We start from the raw sequence: 22,099 nt of genomic DNA, 5'->3' as shown, positions 1-22,099 counted from the left end.
AAGACTGATACAATCTGACATTGCCCAGAAGCAGCAGGAAACTTTTCTTCTGCTTTGACTTTGTCTGATTCTGAGCTTCAGGTTTGATATGCAAGGCTGTTTGTATGACCTCACCAACTGGCAGGAGAGGATCATATCCCTCCCTCTCTCCCTCTCTCCCTCTCGCCCTCCCTCCTTTCCAACATCTAAATCTGTGGTGGAGTTTGAATAAAGCTTCTTTCTGCTCTCCTACTCAGGCAGGAGTGAGAGGCCCCTGGAGTCGCTGGCACTGGGAGCTTTGGAGCATCAACGGTACGTTTCCGACTCTCAACTGGAGTCCCCAACGAGGAATATTGTGCAGGGGTTTTAGGGGATAATCTGACACTTCTTCATTCTCTGATTGGGGGCACAGATATTGGTTGCGGTATTGTACTCAGATGTCAAAGCAAAGGTAACTGTTTGAAGTTTCTTTTTTGATATCAAGCCGTGATGATCTCTGGGAAGTTACATTAGACATAAGGTGAGTTTTCTTGCTCATGGTGCTGTGGGAGTTGAGATTTATTTGCTGGAAGTCTTGCTGAGTTGACTTTAGTGAGGTGTTAAAGGAGTCAGCTGCTTTTTACAACTAAGTGATTGCTGATGTTTGATTTGCTGGTGCACTTTCTAACTTTGTGCTGCATGTGAGTGTGTACTGTGGCTAAAATAAGAGTTTTAAAAGTAGGAATTTGTTAAAACTTTATGTGAAATATAGAAATTAATTACATTTATTAGTCAGTTTGCATTCTGGATGGCTTTCATGGATGGAGAGTGGCATGTATGAAACTGCATCACGTTACTGAACCATCACAGTGACTCAAGGATTTGTGGTCTAAAACTTAATGGCTGTGACTCCTTAAAATGAAGTGATGTCTACTTGTGACCCCTCATCACTGATTGTATATGTTGACTAATATAACCCACTTGTATCAAAGAGCAATTATTCTTCTCTTTTTCTATTCCTTTTATAATTTGGGGGGCCTGAAAAGGTAAAATTGTCCAATAATTCATGAGCAAAAAGCAAAGATTAGCAGAAAGTCTGCAAAGGAAGTACCTTTTTCTGCTCTTCTATCATGTAATTGTCTTTGCAACCCCTCAGATTTATTTCACGACCCCTAGTGGTGTCCTGACATCCAGACTGGGTACCACTGATGTCGTTATGTGGATTAAGACATTAAAATGTGCAACAGCGCACGCGAATCTTTACAAATATCTACCTGCTGATTGCTGTCACAAACTCATATCATCCGTTTCAAACTGGTAAAAGACCTCAAGTCTTAAATGTTATTTCTGTCAAATTCAAGCATCTGAGCAGCAGAAAACTGATTATTGGGGAAACAATGTTACTTCTCGCAATATAGGAAAGAGTGATATTGTCAAGAGTGACTTCCTGTTACTATGGTAACATGAGGCTGTTTGAGCACACGTTGTGAATTGTAATTTTGGGATGTCGGACATGAAAAAACAATCGATAAAGGGTTCATTGAAAGCTAATAACTTTATACTTCAGCAAATTTTTAAGTTACTAAATTAACATTTGACACCTCAGAAAGTGTGTGTGTGCTTGTGTATATGTTTGACATGTTTAACTAATGCTGCTCAAGCACGTCTTTGTACGTAGGCATGTATTAATGCACCTTCAAGCACCTGTGAGTATGAATTTTCCCCCTCCACCCATTTAACTGTACATGAGTCTGTGTGCGTTCTCAAACACAGGTCTTACAGTATGTGTCACTAGCGACATATGTACACACACTCCTGTGCGTTTTCCTTACCAGAGGCATCGGACGTGCCCTCCCTCACATACCCGTGGTAATCTATGAGTGTTGGTCTGTGTTTCTGCGTGTGTATGCGTATCAATGTCAACTCTGTTCTTGTGCTGAGGGACTCTGGAGGGTTGGAGGAGAGTGGGAGGAGGTGAGGCTCCCTAGGATGCCCGCCTTTGTTTACCTTGGCAGGGTCGCAACCCCCAAGGCCCTGCGCCTGTACGCTGCTGGAACAGACCAAGGCCTTATTGCCCTCTACCTCAGCTGGGAGCGGAACATACCACAGCGGCCGAACAGGGGAGCAAGCAGCCACCCCACCGACTGAATGGGCACAGTGTGGAGAGAGGGCTGATTGGCTTGACCTGGCCCGGTGTGGCTTGCTTATGAATGCTGGTGCACGTTATGAAGTGGCCACAGTTTAAATGATGCATTTAAAGAGAGCCGAGGGTCTGTTCAATGATCGCATAGTGAGCAATAAGCAGTCGAGGTTTTGGTTGGCTCGCTCTGGGAAATGGGGTGACTTCTGCTGGCTCTCTCTGTGTTAATACATTGTGAGAGTGAGAGTACAGGTTTGACTGCTAACTCATCATTGCTGTCTTTATTCATTCTTGGGATGCCCACCTCGACTGTGACATATGGTATTGTGATTTAATGTTAAAGAACATATGAGACCAGAAAATTATAGCACTAATAAATTACTTTTTCATGATATCCTCCATATCTACACATTATCATGAACTGTCAAGAAAAAATACACAACAAAAGACTTAAACTTTTTTTTTCTGGTTGAATTTCACCACTTAAGTTCAGTTTCATCATCACTAATGGGTGTAGTTGGATGTGGCCAAAGGTGTGCTCTATTGCACCTGTAACCGTACCCAATAGTGATGTCACATCGTACTGACACACCCTGAAGTACACTTCTATATCACTGCACCAAGCTGAGAAATTAAGGCACTGGGGTCCACAAAAGCTGCAGTTGGAGGCTTTCACATCGGGGACCCAGGCCCAGATCAGAGAACACTTGACCACAAAGTCCAGTCTGTTTGATTTATGTGAATGCTGAATCTGTGCCATAGTCCACTTGAAAAGGTGATCTCAAGTACAGTTCATGTGTACTTGGGTACACTTTGCATCAGATGTGAAATCCAACGACTAAAAACATGGAAATGGACTGCTATTTAACGCAAGTACCAGCTGGCAAGTGGCGTTTCAAAGGCATTCTCAATGACTAGCGGCACTGAGAGATCACTGCCAATCTCATCCTCTTAACCAGAGGTTCCCAACTGGTGGGTCGCGGTCCAAAATTGGGTCGTGGGTCCATTCCAAATGGACTGCAAGTGACTCGCAAATGTATCAAGTTTGTAAAAAATACACTTTATTTTGAAGTACAGTGAATTCACGACACAGAACTTTTATTCTGAAGTGTTATTTCCTGCTGTGGAGTCAGTGACTAACGGACAGCTACTTGACAGAGACAGCAAACTAACTCGATGGCATGTCCAAACACAAGTATGACACTAAATTTATTGAACTGTGTGGAGAAATCTGGACCGCATGGCTGAACCAGTTGGGAACCACTGCTCTTAACTACACAGCCATGCATGATAAAGTAGGAAGGCAGACAAGACAGGCATTCTTGACATCCACTGTATGGGCTCATGATTTTGCAATTCAACCCAATCAACAGAAAAAATGTTGGCATTGTACGTTTCTACAAACCACAGATACGTTACGTTTGTACATTATTTTGAAACGTCACATTTCTCATCTGCAGCTTGGCTGGCGTCCATCCACCATCCCCCACCCCATCTTATGACAACACAGTTGCCAGGCAGGTCCAGCAGAATATAAAATTTTTCCCTGAATATTTTTCAGTTTAAAAGATCATAGATGGGATGCTGAGTAACTAACCAGGTAGAGCAGACACCCAACATACTAAGGCTGTTGTCCCCGCCACAGCAGCCGCACACTCGATTCCAACCTGCGGTCCTTTGCTGCATGTCATCTCCCCCTCCCCCCTTCACTATTAAAGCTGTCCTATCAAAGAAAGGCAAAAAAAGACCAAAAAAGTAATGTTAAAAGATTGTTGATTAGCCAATTTTCTACACTTGAATTTTTGAATGTTACCAATTTCTTCCCTTGCAGTACCGTAAATGGACCACTGGAGGCATGAATTTTCACTTTTACTCTTGCAGCACATCCACTCATTAAGCGATGTCTTCATAAAGACAACCCTAAGTTCATGGAAAGTTGTTGTTGGAAAGTAATTTACAGAAAATAGAAATGTAATAATACTCCAGTTAATTTGGGAAAAGTTAAAATAACATACTAAAAAAGTGGAAAGAATAGAAAAGAAAGTCTGAGAATAAGCCAGAAAATCTGAGGTAAGGAATTACACCCAAAATGTCAGTGAGTCACAATACGTCATCACAAAGAGGTCTCCTGGGGTGGACTGATCTCACAGACTGATAATAGAAGTATAACAGTGTGTGGTTATTCCAGGCTGGATTTGTTCATCTGTCTACATATGCTGTGTGGTATTTTCTGTTTCCTCCCAAACTAGGCAAACATTCACTTTCAGACTGATCTGAGACAGCAGGGCAAATATTAGTCCTACTGTACTGTATGAACTGGATCTGTGGAACTCTGGGAATGTTAGCTGCGCCCACACACACACACATACACACACACACACACACACACACACACAATCGTGCAGTCTGTAGTACACACACAGACATACAGTATATTCAGTCTACCAGTGTGTTACAGTGAACATAATGTATATGATTATGTTTTGTTTAAACTGAATCACTTCAAAATCAAATCATTTAACCATATGACCATATGACAAACATAATTTGACAACATATAGCCTAGTGCAACTTAAAATAGCGTCCACCTTGAACTTACAAGGTCACTGCGTTTCTCTTATAGCCTTTCACCAGGCTGCCAACCTCAGGTCAGCCACTGCAAACGCTTGGTGGCTGTGAGCTCCAGGTTTATTGGTTGTAAATGTCTCAGTGTGGCTGTTTGGAATGAAGTGAGTGCATTCTGCAGCCCGTCCTGGGGCTTGTGAACGCAGCACAATGAGGGTTCAGTTGGGACCCTCAACGGTTTTGTACGTGTGGACTGAGCTGCACGTCACAGCAGTGGAAAGCTGAGAGAAAATAAGCACTGTGGTAATCAGGTTTTGACAGATGTGGGTTTGTGATAGCGGAGCTGATGTTTGTGGACTAAAGTTGCCAGTTGCTAATATTTACTGATGTTTGCGGTCACATTTGACTTTAGGGAACAAGAAAATGGCAATTAAAAAAGCAGCATTTAAACCATACAGAGCTATATTATTACTTTTTTGAGTGTTAATAACTCTTTATGGATCATTGGCCTCTAAATAAAAAAAAAGAATACAGAAAAAAGACTAAGAGTCTACAGCCATGCTGCCTTTGGTGCTTTGAGCTAAATGCCAAAGCCAGCATGCTTACATGCTCACAATGACAAGGCTAACATGCTGATGTTTAGCAAGTATGCTTAAATGACTGCTGTTTATGATTTAGGGGGGTCTCCTGGCAGAAATGGAATATAATATTCATGTTTCCATTCATGTAAAATGACCTGAAACTAAGAATTGTTAGCCTTGAAAGAGCCCTTATCTACATCCCTATCTACATAGGGAGCAGGTCGTCTTCCTTGGAGCCCGCCATGTTGCATCAATATGTTGATACAGTAGCCGGACAAACCCAACACTGGCTCTAGAGAGGGCCCTCAACATTTTTATGTTGAAATGGCAGCTTGAATTTGTAGAACAAATGCACCTCAAGGCCACTGTAGGTTCTCCTCAAGCAGCAACCTGCAGTTCTGTGAATGGCCACTTGAGGCTGGCTCTGAAAGCGAGTCAGTCGCCATAGACCCCCATGTTAAAATGTTTGGTTTTGGTCTCTATAGCTAATTTCCCCTCTCATGACAACTGTATGGGCGATGAATTTTTATGTAACTCACCCATTTACATTTTATTGAGGCTTAAAGTTAAGCATAATTAAGGGTGTGGCCATTTAGAGTAATGGGCTGTCTGCGAGGCATCACCAAAGTCTATGATTTAGCTCCACCCTCTTTCACTTCTGATCAATCCAAAATGGTGATGGCCAAAATGCCAAATTTGAGGCTTCAGAACAGGAGTTCACGAACCGATTCATGACGTTAGGGTGGTTACACCCTCTTCTTTTACACAGTTTATGGGTCTCCTACAAGTTTGGAATGGAGGTGATAAGGGGAGGGATATTCAGTTGGTTGTAATCTGCAATCTCACCACTAGAGGCCACTAAATCCCACACACTGCTCCTTTAAGATGTTTACCATCTTCGGTTAGCATGTTAGCATTCTAGAATTATCTCATTAGCAGTAAACACAAAAAGCACAGCTGAAGAAGGGAAAGAGTTTTGCAGGAATTTGGTCATAAACTGACCAATCAAAATTTCGACCTGATGATGGTGTCAGAGGAAAAGTCAGGAGCTCACCAGAGTCACTAGGATTCATCCTCCGGGCAACATGAATCTTTGCACATGGTGACAATTGAAGTGGTTTTAAAAATGTTTCAGAGTTGTCATCCCTAGAGCCATGCCCCTAATGTAGCAAAATGAGAACTCGTTGACTAAAAGCACAAATACATTTAAACTTCATAGCAGTTTTCACACAGGAAATTTGGCTTATAGCATGGCATAAACAAACACACACATATACTGGCAAGCAGATGTACTCTTACTCCAGTTGTTACCAAAGAAACTATACCAATAGTGAGAACAATTTGACAGCAGCAGCATTTTCATACATGCTTAGACACTAAAAATAAACTGTATGCAGGCAGACAAAGAAACAGTTAGTAAGGTGGAAAAAAAAGCCTAATTTCAACACTCATTTCTTCATTAGGTTTTAACAAATGGAAAAGCATTTGCGATGAATGAATCATACTTCTCCCTCTAAGCCTGAACTTAATTTTAGCACTAAAGACATTTCCTGTGCCCAGAGACAGAGAGGCTTTCATTCCTCAGCGAGCATGTATGGTATTTCCAAATGATACTAGAGACTCTTGACGTCCGCTTTCCATTTTAGTCAGTCGGGCTGACGTAATAACCAAATGCACCGAGTGTCCAGGATAACACGGAATATGACTGTAAGCATACACGAGCTAGGAAAAAAACACAGTGGCATTCAGGGCTAGAGGAAATGATAAAAAACCCACTTATTCACTCTAACACTTACTTCACTGTTCATTCAGGGCAGAATTTCTGGAACAGAAAAGTAGAAAGTCTGCATCACTTCAGATTCCCTCTACATACTCTGTTTACTCTTTGATTATGCTAATTTTAACCAACTTCTTGGCTCGAAAAGCCAAATATTTTTCCTTTCTGTCATTAATTATCTTGCCCGCACAAATTTAATTTCAGTGTCATCAATTTGGATGTTTTTCAGGTAACGATGACCCCCCTGCTTCTGCTGTGTGTGTCCTTGCCCTTCATCTCGGCAACAGTGTTGTTTGAGCTCGAGAACCATGACGGTGAGTGTGATTTTATTAGATGGATTCTTATCTTCATCATCATCATGTGAAAATTAAAAACCTGTCTCCAGACCCAAACCTTACTATTTGAGGACAATAAAAAATTAATATTAACCTGTATTATAAAAAGGTAGGCGTCAGTTGTGTTACTATCCTTTGTGATATCTACAATCTGATTAGAACTTAATTAAATATGTTGCTGATGTATTGGCTGAGTCACACTTTTTTTATTTATTTATTTTGCTTTTTTCGTCACACCTGCAGAACTACTGTCTTTTTGACTTTTTTTCAAATTACTTTCTCAGTAATTTCCAGAGATTAAATATGCCCCCCAAAAATGACAAGCAGTATTAGAATAAAGCATGATTAAGCAATGTGTTTTCAGGTCAACTCTTGCTCAGTTGGTAGTGTAAATTGTTCATTCATTTTAGGTAGAGTTAGCAGATCAATCTCTGGCTCCTCGATCCTGTCTGTATTTCAAAGTGTCCTTGAACAAAAGCCCATAATGGATACTGCCTTATATATTCCTCATGTGACCTTTGGATAATGTCTGCACCTGATTTCCCTGACATTGTCCGGAGTTTTCTCTTCGAGTCCGGTCTCAAAATCCAAAGTCTTCAAAATCTGGCAGCTGGGCAGTGACTTGCGGCATCAGAAACCAATGAAAAAAGGCATCCTTTAACACTGGCATGATACACGGCCGGTTGTCGTTATAGTTTAACGGCGCCTGCAGTGGGACTAGGACGAAAGTTAAGGTGGCGAAAAGTTCGAATGGGGTGGACGGGAGCGGTGGTGAATGGATCCAACAAACATCAACTTTCACCTGAGAGAGTGGTGTTCGTGTCATGTAGGATTCTAAAGCCAAACCCTGTCCTATTTTCCCAAACCTAACCACGTGGTTTTGTTTGTTGTTGAAGAGAAATATATGTTAATTCATGGTGTTGTACCAGTGTAGTGCATTTATGTCCTGTGAAAACAGAAGTGTATTTTTAGAGAAGACAATGCATGTAACAGGCAGAACTTGACACAGTGTCCCAAAACGTCAACAACCAATGCACCCAGGGTACCTTGCACAGTGTATGTGGATGTGGAAAGTCCATGACCCAAACGTCAATATGTGACGAGGTCGGAGTGAGACTGTGTTGCCCTTTCACACGTAGCAGACTTATCGGCCAGAGTTCATGAATCTTGTCATCTCTCCAGTTAGACATTTTATTGCTCCCTTCATATAAATGATCCTTCCTTTTCACCTACGCAACATGCCCACTAGCTCGCGGTGAATTGTGTGGACAATTACCTGCTCAATTCACACATGTGCTCAATTGGACATTACACAGACTTAGTAACAGACAACTGAGACAGTTGCGTTCTCATGTAAAGTTCCTCTAGGTAATAGCTAGATAATTTTAGGTTTGTAGTGCATGTGTGAAAGGGGCTTAAGATAGTTCTGCTGCCATCAGTGTTTCAAAATGTGTGTATTTGCACAATATAAAACTTAACCTTGACCTTTCTCTACCCAGACCTGGATGGCACGTTGCGTGTCAGCATCCCTATGGAGGTGCCTCTCCGTCCTCTGCTGGGAGGCAAAGTAGTGGTACCCTGTTACTTCCAGGACAACACAGTCAATGACCCCGGAGCTCCCACCGTTGCCCCGCTTACCCATCGCATCAAATGGACCTATGTCACCAAGGACAAAGTCACCACAATCCTTGTGGCATCTGAGGGTAAAGTTAATGTGGAGACAGAGTATCTGGACAGGGTGACAATGATCAACTACCCATTGGTGCCCACTGATGCCACCATTGAGATAACTGAGCTGAGGTCCAAAGATTCTGGAACCTACCGCTGCGAGGTGATGCACGGCATCGAGGACAACTATGACTCTGTGGACATCCAGGTTCAGGGTACGGAAACATTAACAGTTTCATTTACACTAGTTCATCATGACATTAAAGTCACTATCTACTCACCACAAGGTTGTCAAACTCAGATCTTAGCCCCTGTAAGTCTATTACAAAGGTTCTCTCAAGCTAAAAGTTAACAGAATGATCTTTTTACACCCCCAAAAAGGTTCAAAGTTCTGGCAAATATTCAATCATTTAGTTGGCTGCTAATTTCAACATCCTGCCCCTAAAGACATCATCTCTGTTTGGGGTTTGCTCGAGTACAAACCAGAATCCATAGCGTTAATTAATTGGTATAAGTTAAATAGTCTTATCAAGTCCACTGTCTCATCAAGCTCAGAGATGTCTTGCAAAATTCAAACACACATTTTGTTATAAAGAGTTCATCTCATCACAGTACTTCTGTCTTCTGTATCTCACAGGTATTGTGTTCCACTACCGAGCCATCTCCACCCGCTACACCTTGACATTTGAGAAAGCAAAGGCAGCCTGTATCCAGAACAGTGCCACCATTGCCACTCCAGCCCAGCTGCAGGCTGCTTACGATGATGGATACCACCAATGTGATGCTGGATGGCTCTCTGATCAGACTGTCAGGTACTGTCCATCCATCCATCCATCCATCCATCATTTGTAAACTGCTTATAAAGATGCCATCCAACACATTTACAGTCACACCTACAGGTAATGTAAAGTTTCTAATTCACCAAAGCAGCATGAGTGTGGGGAGAATAAGATGTGATAGTTGTACAAATATTGATAATGGCACACACTTTAAAACCCTCTCCCCAGTCTCTGCCTTCCACTTTGTTGTAAATGCAATTCCACTGGTATAGCACTTTTGTAGTCTTCCGACTACTCATTCTCATACATTGGGGGCCAAAGCCACCATGCAAGGTGTCACCTGCTACACACTTGGGGTTCTTGTCCAATGATTCTTTGACATGCGGACTGGAGGAGCCAGGGATCAAACCACCAATCTTCCAAATAGCAGAAGACCCGCTCTACCTACTGAGCCATAGCTGCTGTGCATAAAATAAGAAATGAGAGCAGTTCTAAGAATAATCAGAAAAGAGAGCTTGAGAACCTCCACACACCTCATCAAACTCTTTATAAAGTTTGATGGCTTTATTAACTTAAACTAGAAAGTTACAAAAAATGTCAGATTCAGGCCCCCCGACATCGACATCCAATGAAAGAAGAGGAGGTAGGGGTTCTTAAGTCTTAATGCTGTCTAGGAATTTAACTTTGGTGATCTGTTTAGACATCCATCCATTCATCCTCTTGTGCTTATCAGGGTTCAGGTTGCAGTAGCAGCTGACTCAACAGTGTATTCTAGATGTCCTTCACCCAAGCAACGTTTTTTTTTTTCAGCTTTCCTGAGGGATCCCGAGGTGTTTACACAGTCCAATCAATATGATGTTTTAGGCTTTGGTGTTTTTTCTAACTCAGACAGTGACAATATAAAACAAATGTCTTTAAAAAGACTTGCAATAAATAACGGTAAAATAAATTAAAAAAAAAAAAAAACGGATCCAATGTAAGTCAATCTGCTGACTGACATCTTTCTTGACCTCTCAAGGTACCCCATCCATGAGCCAAGGGATCGTTGCTTTGGAGACAAAGAGGACTTCCCCGGTGTGAGAACCTATGGCGTGAGAGATGTCAACGAGACCTATGACGTGTACTGTTTTGCTGAGAAGCTGTCAGGTACAGTTATCTAACAAGTGAAGCAAGAAAAGCTGCCTGACCCACATGAAACCTCTGTACTGTGGTCAGGACTGTAGACTGTCATGTAAATGTGTTTGTCTCTCTTCTCTCCTCTCTCCTCCCAGGCAGGGTCTTCTATTCCATGTCTGTAGAGAAGTTTACCTTCTATGAAGCTGGAGATCAGTGTACCAAACTTGGCGCCCGGCTTGCCACCACTGGAGAGCTTTACCTGGCCTGGAAGGCTGGAATGGATGTGTGTAATGCTGGCTGGCTGGCGGACAGAAGTGTACGCTACCCCATCAACATTGCTAGACCTCAGTGTGGAGGAGGACTCCTGGGAGTGAGAACCGTCTACCTGTTCCCCAACCAGACAGGATACCCCTACCCAGACTCTCGCTACGATGCCGTCTGCTTCCAAGGTAAATCCTTCATGGAGTTCTGGAAATAGGCTGACACATTTTCAGTGCAGTCTTGGAGCTTTTTTGTTGACATAATAACTCTTATCGTTTTTTTCTGGAATCCTTGAGGCTTTAAAACTGTCAGTTCTATTTGGCAATTATCCAACCATGTCTCCTCAGCTGGTGAGGATGCTGGTGCTGTGCCTGTGAGGACCACCCCTTTCCCAGACATCATCCGCATTACACCCGCCCCTGGGATGTACCCAAGCCTAACTCCCTCACCTGGGGGAGAGGAGATCAAGCGTGGAGGAGTCGACACCTTCTCCCCACTGCCCATCCCACCCAGTATGACAGACGTAGATGCTGCCATGGGACCCACAGGTACGTGGTTGTAGATGATAAATAAGAAAACACTTTGGAATATTTATTTAAACTGTGAGAATACATTTCTACAAAAGGTGTAGCCATCTAAAGGCCGAAATCCGAATGAGACAGAGTTTGAGTGTGAGACGTTTCAGGACAATTTAGATAAAAAGCAGCTGCAAATTTTGAATGCATTTAAAAGAGTCTTCAGAGTGGGACAGCTACCCATTCCAATGACCCATTTAGAGATGCCTGTCTCAAAAATTATATTAATGATTGCAATTTACGTAGGTTAATAGCAGGCACTGTTGAAACAAATACACATCTTAGTATTCAAGCAGCAGAATCTGTGTCAGCTCTGTTATGTTTGGTACTTTCCTCACATGTAATTTTACTTAAATACTGCTAAACACACCACTTCCACAAAATCCTCTCATGCATGCCTGTGGCTTGTTTATTGGCCAGAAGTCCCACTGCGCCAATGCTGTCAGTGGTTAACTTGACGTTACATGACCACAGGGCCAATAAATGACTTATGTTCAAACTATGGGTAAATGACCACAATTTACATCTGGAAAAAATGCTAAATGAGAGAATAAAGACGATGGAATAAAGTAGGCTTCCCTCCCTCTTATTTCCCAGGCGTAGTGTTCCACTACCGACCTATCACCGGTCGCTATACTCTTACATTTGTGGAGGCTCAGGAGGCCTGCCAGAGCGTTGGGGCGGTCATTGCCAGCCCCCAGCAGCTGCAGGCAGCCTTTGAGAGAGGCCTGCACCAATGTGATGCTGGATGGCTCCGAGACCAGACTGTCAGGTGAGCTGGAGGCATACGTAGACCAATATCATGATTCTTCAGGGACACTATGACAAAGCAAAGCCTTGATATACTGTAACAACATCCTCTTCCATGCTCAGGTATCCCATCGTGTCACCCAGAGATAACTGTGCTGGTAACCTGCCACACATCCCAGGGGTCAGATCCTACGGCCTAAGACCAGCTAACGAACATTACGATGTGTTTTGTTATGTGGACCGTCTGCAAGGTGAGGAGCAGGTTCACTTTAATATCTAACCTATCTACTTTATCTGAACCCTTCTGAGTGTTTGTGAATGCTCCTTCCAGGTGAGGTCTTCTTCACCAGTGACTATGACAGCTTCTCCTTTGAGGAGGCAGTGCAGCACTGTCAGAAACTCAACACCACCCTGGCCAACCCCGGGCAGCTGTTTGCTGCCTGGAACCAAGGGCTTGACAAGTGCCGTCCTGGCTGGTTAATGGACCGTAGTGTCCGCTACCCCATCACAACCCCCAGGTCCCACTGTGGAGGCGGTCAGGTTGGAGTCCACATCATCTACGCTTACCCCAACCAGACAGGATTCCCTGATGAGCACTCGCGCTACGATGCCTATTGCTTTAAAGGTAGGAAAGAGTTAGGTGTAGTTACATTTAGATTTTAGAGGTGAAAGATTTACTTATCTAAGTGACAAAGCCTCCTAAACATCACTCCTTTCAGCCAAATTGCATTAGAAGTTATTGCTATTTCTTAAAGGTACACTGCAGTAATTGTCGGAAACTATCTGTAAACATTACATTCAACTTGACCCCTTCTCCCTGCACTGCTTGTACATACAATGCAAGTTACTGTACTAAAGCCGATACTTTAGGATGCTAACTAAGCTAACCGCTGGCACTTACCTCATCCCCATCCTCTCCTTCAGTGCTGGCCAGCAAAAGTGAAAGTTAAACCTAACCCCGGCTTCACTCTCATTTCAGAACAAGCTTTGTCAGCTTGACATTTTGCCTTGCTATATTTGCATATTTCCAGCGCTGTGCCCACATTTTTTGTAGCTTCTTCTTGAATGCGTACTCCCACTATGTGGTTGCTACCATAGACCATTTAACAAAGATGGACAACATGACAGCTTGCAAAAAATGGAGTCAAAACATCTTGATTGACCCCTGGTGGCTTGCTGTAGTACAGGCCATAAAGCCAGCCCCCTCCATGGTAGCTAATAGAAAAGGGGCCAAACTAAAACCACAAAGTACACATCGAAAAAAAATTCCCAAAGATGGTTTCTGTCATTTTAGGTAGTTCTTACGACACTGATTTGATTTCCAATGTTTGCTTTTCCGATAAGTTCCCCTGCACACTGTTATTGGCTGGGGGGTACAACCAGAGACATCCTAAATATAGCAAAAGAAAATACAGACAGAGAGCAGATTCCCTGCAGATAAACACACCACCACACACCTCTAGTGGGTCATAAGTGATGACTGAGGTGGATTACTTCTGTATGAGTCTTTAAATCACTTTTTCTTGCATAGTATACTGTTTATCTGAGCTGAGCTGTTATCTCATTTTGTCTTTTTCAGCTGAAACTCCTGTCGTTCATGTTGAAAATGAAACTGGTCTGGATCTGACAGTGGTGACTGTGGATATTATCAACAAGACAACAATCACGGTTGATCACTTCGCTCCCACAGGTGAGATGGACAGCCCGCCATGTTGTTCAACAGTAGCCCAGAATAGATAAATCAAACACTGGCTCTAGATAGAGCAATTCACATTTTCATGTCAGCCACGGTAGTTCTAAATGCTTGGCATATGGGAGAAGTTTCGGTTCTGCAACCTCATTGCCATGAGATGCCACTAAATCCAACACACTAGACCTTTGAATTGGCTAAAGTAATTTCTAAATTAATATTATCGTTGACATTTCTATGCATCTTCATCATCTCCTGTTTCTTTTTCAGTTGAAACTACTGTACACTACACTGAAACAGAAACCAGTGTAAATATTACAGAAATTGAGGAGTTTATCAACAAGACAACCACCACTACTCAGCTAGTTGCCCCTACTGGTAAGACAACTGAACATAACTGTGTGAATAGCCACAGTTATATAATTTCAATAAAGCTAAACACAATCTTAAGTGTGCAAAAGAAGATAAAACAAAGTATCTGATGTACTCCAAATTCTGAATTTTTCCCAGTGAGACCCATTCTGACTCCGGTCCATGTTGATGAGTCCGGCTCTGGTGCAATTGATCATTCAGCCGGCTGGGAGATCTCAGCGGAGTCTGGCACCTCCGGTATCAGTGGGGAGGGCTCTGGTTCAGGACAAGACATTATCTTCAGTGGACGAACCGACGTCTTCTCTGGGGAGCCATCTGCCTCTGGAGGTCCACAGGAGGCAGAAGGGGGAGGTGCTGTCATCATCACATCTGGAGAACATGAGAGTGCATCTGGATCTGGGGAGGGGTTAGATAGAGAACACTCTGGCTTCGGTGTACAGGGATCAGGTTTTCCCAGTGGAAGTGGGGACATCGGCATTAGTGGCGGAGACTCAAGGATCATCATGGTGGATGAGAAGATGGAGGAGGTGTCGAAAACTCACCAAAGACCCACTGAGCAGGAGTTAGGTCGGGGAGGGATTGATACCAGTGGGGCTTTCTTGGAATCTGGATCTGGAAGAATGTCCGGGTCAGGCTCCGGTGAATTTTCTGGCATATCATTTGTGGACCACAGTGCCGTTGACCTGACAGTCCAGCCGTCCGGTGAGCAGGAGGTGTCTGGATATCATCCCTTTGGCTCTGGGTTCCACGGCGGCTCTCCAAGTGGTTTTCCATCTGGTGTTTCAGGCAGCAGCTCTGCTTCTGGGGACTATATCCTGCATCGCGGGGATGTCATCTACCTTACAGACAACGGCATGATGGAAGTGACCGTACCGCCACTGGAACGCCACCCTGAGCAGGGCCGAGGGGTGGTGGAGGTCAGCGGGGAAGGAAGTGCATCAGGGATCCATCATGAATTCAGTGGCACTTATGACCAAGGCTTGCATTTCTCAGGAAGTGGAGCCCCTCATAAAAAACTGACCACTGAGAAGCTTTCTATCGCCCTGCCCCCTGGAATGACTTACACTGAGTACATTGCCAGTCTTGACCAATCGGGACACTGGGAGGAGGGTCAGGAAAGCCGTGCAGGACCTACAGAGTACGTAGTGACTCCAGATGCAGCCTACACCAGCCCAACCACAGCACCATCAATGTCATTAGCAACTCCTGCTGTAGTGGAGCAGCCAGAAGTAGTGGAAGGTTTGTAATCCTGCTGATGTCATACTATAACATAAGGCCATGTCCATGTTTTATAGTTTGGGAAATACACTTATTTGTCCAAAAAGGTATCTTAGTGATTCTTCTCCTCCTCTGCAGACCCCTGTGAGCCAAACCCCTGCGGTTCAGGAACCTGCTCTGTGCAGGGAGAGCTCGCTGTGTGCCAGTGTCCTCATGGTTTCACTGGCGAAGACTGCTCAACACGTGAGTCACCAAGTTATCATTAACAAACACAAGATCATTGTTATTTTCACGCCTTTGTACAAATTTAATTTATGTGTGATGTTTGTGTGTAGCTGTGCAGGGCTGTGCAGAGGGCTGGCTGGAGTTCATGGGCAGCTGTTACCTCCACTTTGCGGAGAGAGATACCTGGTCTGAGGCTGAGCAACGCTGTCAGGAGCTCAACGCCCACCTGGTCAGCATCGGCTCGGTGGAGGAGCAGCAGTTTGTCAACTGTGAGTAGCCGTGTGTGTGTGTCACTCTAGTTGGGGAGCGGTCAAAGGCATTTGAGTGTGTGCAAATTCACAATACACCAATTAATCTAACCCGCATGTCTTAAGACTGTGGAAGGAAGCCGGAGTACCCAGAAACTCTACACAGAAGGGCTCCCCCACCCTAGTGGTTTAAACCAGGCACCCTCTTGCTGTGAGGCAACAATGCTAACCACTGCACCACCATGCAGTAGTAGCCATGATATTGAATATATGTAAAAATATCTAACAAAATGTGTAACCAACAGATGGGACAGTATAAGTCATCTTTAGAACTTTTAAAGGCTATGAATGTTACATCACTGGTCAAGTTTTTATAGATTAAGAGCTGACAGTGTTCTTGGGTGGGTAACCAGTGAAGGATCATGTCCCTGACACTGTGCTAGTGACTTTTACTGGTTACCTGGGGGGGGGTGGACAATGTGGACTGGAATCTGGGAGGAATGGGAGGTTTCTTCCTACATATGCTAATCCCTACCCACATGTTGGGTGAGAGGCAGGGTGCACCCTGGACAGCCAAATGGGCTGTTTGGACCTTATTCCACTGAGCCCTGGGCCTCAGGGAGGGACGATGCATCTTATAACTACTACAGCCATTTGAGGGATGCAAGCATACCATGGAGGGAGGATATTTAGAAGTTGTTTTGAAGCTAAAATCTATTTTTCTTTGCAATGCAGCCAATGGTCAGGACTACCAGTGGATTGGACTCAATGACAAAGATGTGCAGAATGAGTTCCGCTGGACAGACGGCAGTCCTCTGGTGAGTTTGGCTGCTTAACGACTATTAGCATCATTTATCTTTTTTAGGTATTTATTTACCATCTTTGTAACTTCCTTAGACATTTGAGAACTGGAGGCCCAACCAGCCAGATAACTACTTCAACTCTGAGGAGGACTGTGTGGTGATGATCTGGCATGAGGGCGGACAGTGGAACGATGTGCCCTGCAACTACCACCTTCCCTTCACCTGCAAGACTGGACCTGGTAGGCTTACTAGCTTGGTGTGTCTGGCCAACAAGTGTTTCTGGGAATTCTTTCTAGTTGGAAAATTTGCTTGGGTTGGAACAACTGGATTGTTATGAAGTGCACCAGCTAACTAGACCAAGACAAGCTTTGTGACTTCCAACTGTTACTTGATGTCTGTTTATTGTTGTCTGTCTTCTCTTTCAGTCATGTGCGGCGCTCCCCCTGAGGTGGAACATGGGCGGCCGATGGGCAGTGGCAGAGAGCGTTACCCCGTCAACTCCATAGTCCGCTACCAGTGTGATGCAGGCTACACACAGCGCCATCTGCCTGTGATACGCTGCAAGCCAGATGGGCAGTGGGAGGAGCCACAGGTGGAATGTACAGAAGGTGAGCCGATACATGGATCTTCCTTTCATACTATAAAAATGGCTCACAAAACAGCTGAATTTAGCCAGAAAAAAATCCAAAAAAAGAAGGACCAAATACGATGTGAAATAATGAAACAATACCATAAACAAATAAAAATATAGATGACAACATTATTAGAGTTAATCGCCATGTCAGTGCAGTGCAGAGCGTTGGCATATAGCTAGTCAGTGGGATACACACATGGGCACTCACATACACTAACATACATGCACCACTGAACCGTCTATGACAACAATAAACAGAGAAGCTTGGATTACAACTCACACAGAGGGAGCATGACCTCATTCTCATCATTACTCCACTATACCTTTACATAGCAAATGGTGGTTTGCTACTATACTAATGCTCTGAATGTCGTATATGGCTCCTTTAAATAATAAGACAAAACAGAAGTGGAACACCAGTTATATCATTATGTGCATAGCGCACTGTCTCTACATCATGAAGTACAGCAAAAGTCCCCGGTTGAACTCAAACCAGGAATGCTGCAGTTCATTGTTGATGTCTTAAACCTCTACGTAACCTGGGCAACCCTAGCAAATGTTTTTACTCCACTTCATTAATGAATAAGACATGCAGAACGGATAGAGGACCCAGACTAATGAGAAGAGACTTGAATGAACAAGACATAAAGAGTGTGAAACTTGCCTCCTGCAGAGCTAACGTTTCAACATTACACTAATGAAAAGCCAATGGTCACTTTTGAAATCAGTCCTTTAACCACACCACTCACTCGAGGGTAATTTATGTGTCTATTGGCAACTCATGTTTACATGATGTCATCAGTATGCGTACCTTTTCTCCCGCAGCCGGCGCCAACAGTAACAGGCTACACAAAAGATCCCTCAGGAGAAGAAGTAAAGCGGTGAGCAGCCAACAGGAACAGAGGAAGCTGCTCTGAGCGGGAATGAAAAGGACATACAACAGAGAGCCACAAAGGACCCCCCCCTCTTGTAAAGAAGCATGGACACCAATGCAAATGCCCGACCAAAAAGATAACATTCCCTATCGTGTATATACACACAAACACACACAAACACACACTAAAGCACATTTAGACCGAGATAGTGTGATTGATGTTTTGGATCTTTGAGTGTCACCCTGCACCTTCTGAAGGCAGTTTTTTCTATGTATTTATACTGTCTAATTTATAGCTGTGATCTAGTATTTGGAAGCATTAGCTCAATGCACATGATGACATTTTCTGCAATCAGTTGCCAGCACTGCACACAGAGTCAGGTAGATAAAATAGTGACGTAAGAGGCTTTAGAGTGACACACAAAGTCCAAAAACAGCCCAATAAAATAAAAGTGTTTTCGATTGCAGCTGGATTCTCTGAAGTCAAACACATTGTTTCATAGACTTTTGCTATATTTTTAGGGTATTTTTCTAGATCTGTGTGTCGTAGTAGTTTTTTTTATTTCTTTTATTCTGTCTCAAAGGACTACAATGGTGTGCTTCAGATTGGTGAAACAATACTGTTTCTTACACTATAGGCGACAACAGTGGTTCTTAGACCTTTTGGTTGTGACCCCTTGAAGATAGAGTGTGTAGGATTTAGTGACATCTAGTGGGGAGTTTGCAGAATGCAACCAACTGAAACTTCACCCATGTGCCAAGCATGTAGGAAAACTGGGGTACTATCAAAAGCTAGTGTTCGGTTTGTCCGTGCTGGGCCACTGTAGATACATGGCACACTCTGTGGAAGGCGACCTGCTCCATATGTAGATAATGGCTCAAAACACAACAATTCTTAGTTTCAGGTGATTATACACAAATGAAAACATGCATTTCTGTCAATATATCCCTCTAAATCCTACACACTGGACCTTTTAAATACAGCAATGAGCACATGTTACCCTTTTTGACCTACAATATGGTGAATGTAGAAGTTAGGTTTTATTTCATTTGAATATCAGAGGAGGCCTTGAGGCTTACTGAGTTGCATAAAATCCCAAATCTGAATAAAAGCAGGGGAGAATACATGCCAACATCGACAAAATGTATCACCATCTTTTGTCACAACCTCAAGTTTTAGAGCCACTGTGCAACAACACCACCACCACAGTATCAGACATACTGAAATGATTGTGCTGTTCCAATCAACAATAAATACAGAAATCCAAGTTTATAATGTGATTAAAGTCACTGCTACAGACCTGGATTGAAATAATCAGCACTCATGCACTTTTGTCACTTCTGTGCTAATCATTTGAATCCAGTGCACCTTAAACATTAAAAAAAACTCCTTATATAGCCAAGACTTTTTAAGAAAACTTTGCTGAATAACAAGTGAGATCTACAGTATGACACTGAATCGACTGGCTTCTCTGCCAGGAGAAGTCATCCACCTTATTGGGTCATCTGTTGCAAAAAGATGCGCACCCAGGTGGGGTTTACATTTGTGAGTTCTCAAGAGCAGTTGATTACTTGTGTCAGCACTGTCTGATGTGAGAATCATGCTTTTAAGAGATTCAGTGTTTGCTGAGTGATGTTTCTCACTGTAAATATTCTCTCTACAATTCTCTGAACAGCAGGATCTGTCAATACCATATGCAGAGCAGACAGTTTATCTGTTGATTGATTCATTCATCATTGATCTATTTGTCAATTTGTTAGTTTAATTACCTGGTAAGTTGCAGTTATGAGTTTCTTATCAAGTGGGCATGACCTTTGATTTTGACAGCCAGCTGAACACAAAGCCTCGGACGTCTTTTGCAGAGGTTTCTGGCTGTGATTCGTACGACAGGGTCTTTAAAGCATAATGTACTTGTTAAAACTTGAGAAATGAAACAATTTTAGAAAAAAGAAGCTGTGAAAACAGTAAAAATTTGTATAGAAATGAGAGAACGAAGATAGAGGTGGTGATAAAATGTTGACCATGACCTTTAAAAAAGGTCAAGATTTGCTTTTCAGCTCCGAGAGCAGATACTTGTGTCCGTATCTGACTTCTCACACAGCAGTTCACAAACACTGAAACAGCAACAACACAGAGGCATACTGGTACTCTCATGGACACACACACACACAACTCAGTAAACACACTACAGGATATGAAAGTGGGTGAGCGGGCGTGATGACGCCACAAAGTGAAAACACCTAGCCTGTTTTAAGTTTGTACATTTTGTACAAGTAAATAAATGAATGAAGCTGATTGGATGGTGTGTGCTGGAAGTCTTTTACTATTATGTCACAGAGGGCGCTCATATTTCAACATGAAGCTGACATTTGAGTGATTGATATGTAGAAGACAGTTGAAGAAAAACAGTGTATCAGTGTTTTCATTCTATAACAAACTGATTTTGACAAATAAACCAAAATATGTGTAACGCTGCACACAGACACGTCTGTTGTGACTCTGTTCAGATCCCGACTCCTGATGTGAACATACAGTATGCTGTACTGTGCTGTACCAAATAAAACTTGGAATCATCTGTCCCTGTGGAATTATTGTCCTAGTGATATCACTTTCTCCCCAGGAGTCACTGATGTTTTAAATTAAGGAAGTGTACCATCTGACTTATGAATAAATCACACACTGAGATTTTCCCTGGAGCTCCGAGCCAGAGGAACAAACTTGGCATTTAGTTTGTTTTTACCTTCCTGTGGAACCCAACCGTGAAAAAACACACGGTAAATAGCTCCTTCATCGGCCTCTACAGCGACTACCTTCATCACGACACTCACCACAAACAGATTTGCTCTGTGTGTGCGCAGCCCTGTATGTATACAGGTACACGTGTGGCTGCATGTGTGTATGCATCTATGTGGTGTGTTTGCGCAGCCACACTGTACATGTGTGTACATTAATCTGATGTGTGTGTATGCGTGTAGGCATGTAATCCCTGTGTATGTGTGTCCACTCATGTTTGGCCAGCAGGTGTAAATAGGACGTTTATAAAAACCTGCTGGCCGTACAATCACTGGGACTTCTGTTCACACCTGAATGTAGGAGGGCGTAGCCACGTGTTCGACCCCACTCATCTAAAAGTGCATCGTGCACACAGACAGAGTGACGCTGTTTACATACAGTGGCTGTTTTGTTTGGGTCAGTAACCCATCTCACCTCTCTAACCTAGCATTCCTGTTCGGACTGTATCGCACCTTGAGAGCAACACCAACCGTTGGTGGGGTCTGAAAGTTGCTGAAAACATCAGAGTGTTTCATAGGTATAAATACAGCAGTTATTCATTTAGAAACGATTCATCAGCTTTTAGCCTCGACTGTGGGTCTTTCTGTCAGTCCAACACATATTTCCATTGAAAAATCTCAATATTTTTACAGAAATTTATGGATCCTTGAAGATAATCCTAATTACTTTAGTGAGATCCTGTCTTGTCATGTAGCACCACCGACGGAGCAACATTTCCACTACATTCCATTACAAC

The 22,099-nt window shown here is 43.2% G+C and overlaps 1 protein-coding gene across 1 annotated transcript; it reads left to right on the top strand.

Moving 5' to 3' along the window:
• Positions 1-201: 201 nt before the first annotated feature.
• Positions 202-21,108, top strand: acanb (aggrecan b). Its single transcript, XM_049573323.1, has 19 exons — positions 202-291; positions 7,251-7,335; positions 8,856-9,239; positions 9,662-9,836; positions 10,822-10,949; positions 11,075-11,368; positions 11,528-11,728; positions 12,353-12,527; positions 12,629-12,756; positions 12,837-13,130; positions 14,085-14,195; positions 14,466-14,573; positions 14,706-15,806; positions 15,924-16,028; positions 16,121-16,279; positions 16,994-17,076; positions 17,156-17,300; positions 17,487-17,669; positions 18,521-21,108. The coding sequence occupies exons 2-19, from the start codon at positions 7,257-7,259 to the stop codon at positions 18,610-18,612; spliced, it is 3,945 nt and encodes a 1,314-aa protein (XP_049429280.1). The 5' UTR covers positions 202-291; positions 7,251-7,256; the 3' UTR covers positions 18,613-21,108.
• The last annotated feature ends 991 nt before the right edge of the window (positions 21,109-22,099 follow it).

This window comes from Epinephelus fuscoguttatus, linkage group LG4, assembly GCF_011397635.1.
Source record: "Epinephelus fuscoguttatus linkage group LG4, E.fuscoguttatus.final_Chr_v1".
In the NCBI taxonomy this organism is placed as follows: Eukaryota; Metazoa; Chordata; class Actinopteri; order Perciformes; family Serranidae; genus Epinephelus; species Epinephelus fuscoguttatus.
Note: the sequence above shows the minus strand (reverse complement) of the source record. Positions and strands in the feature narration are given on the sequence as shown.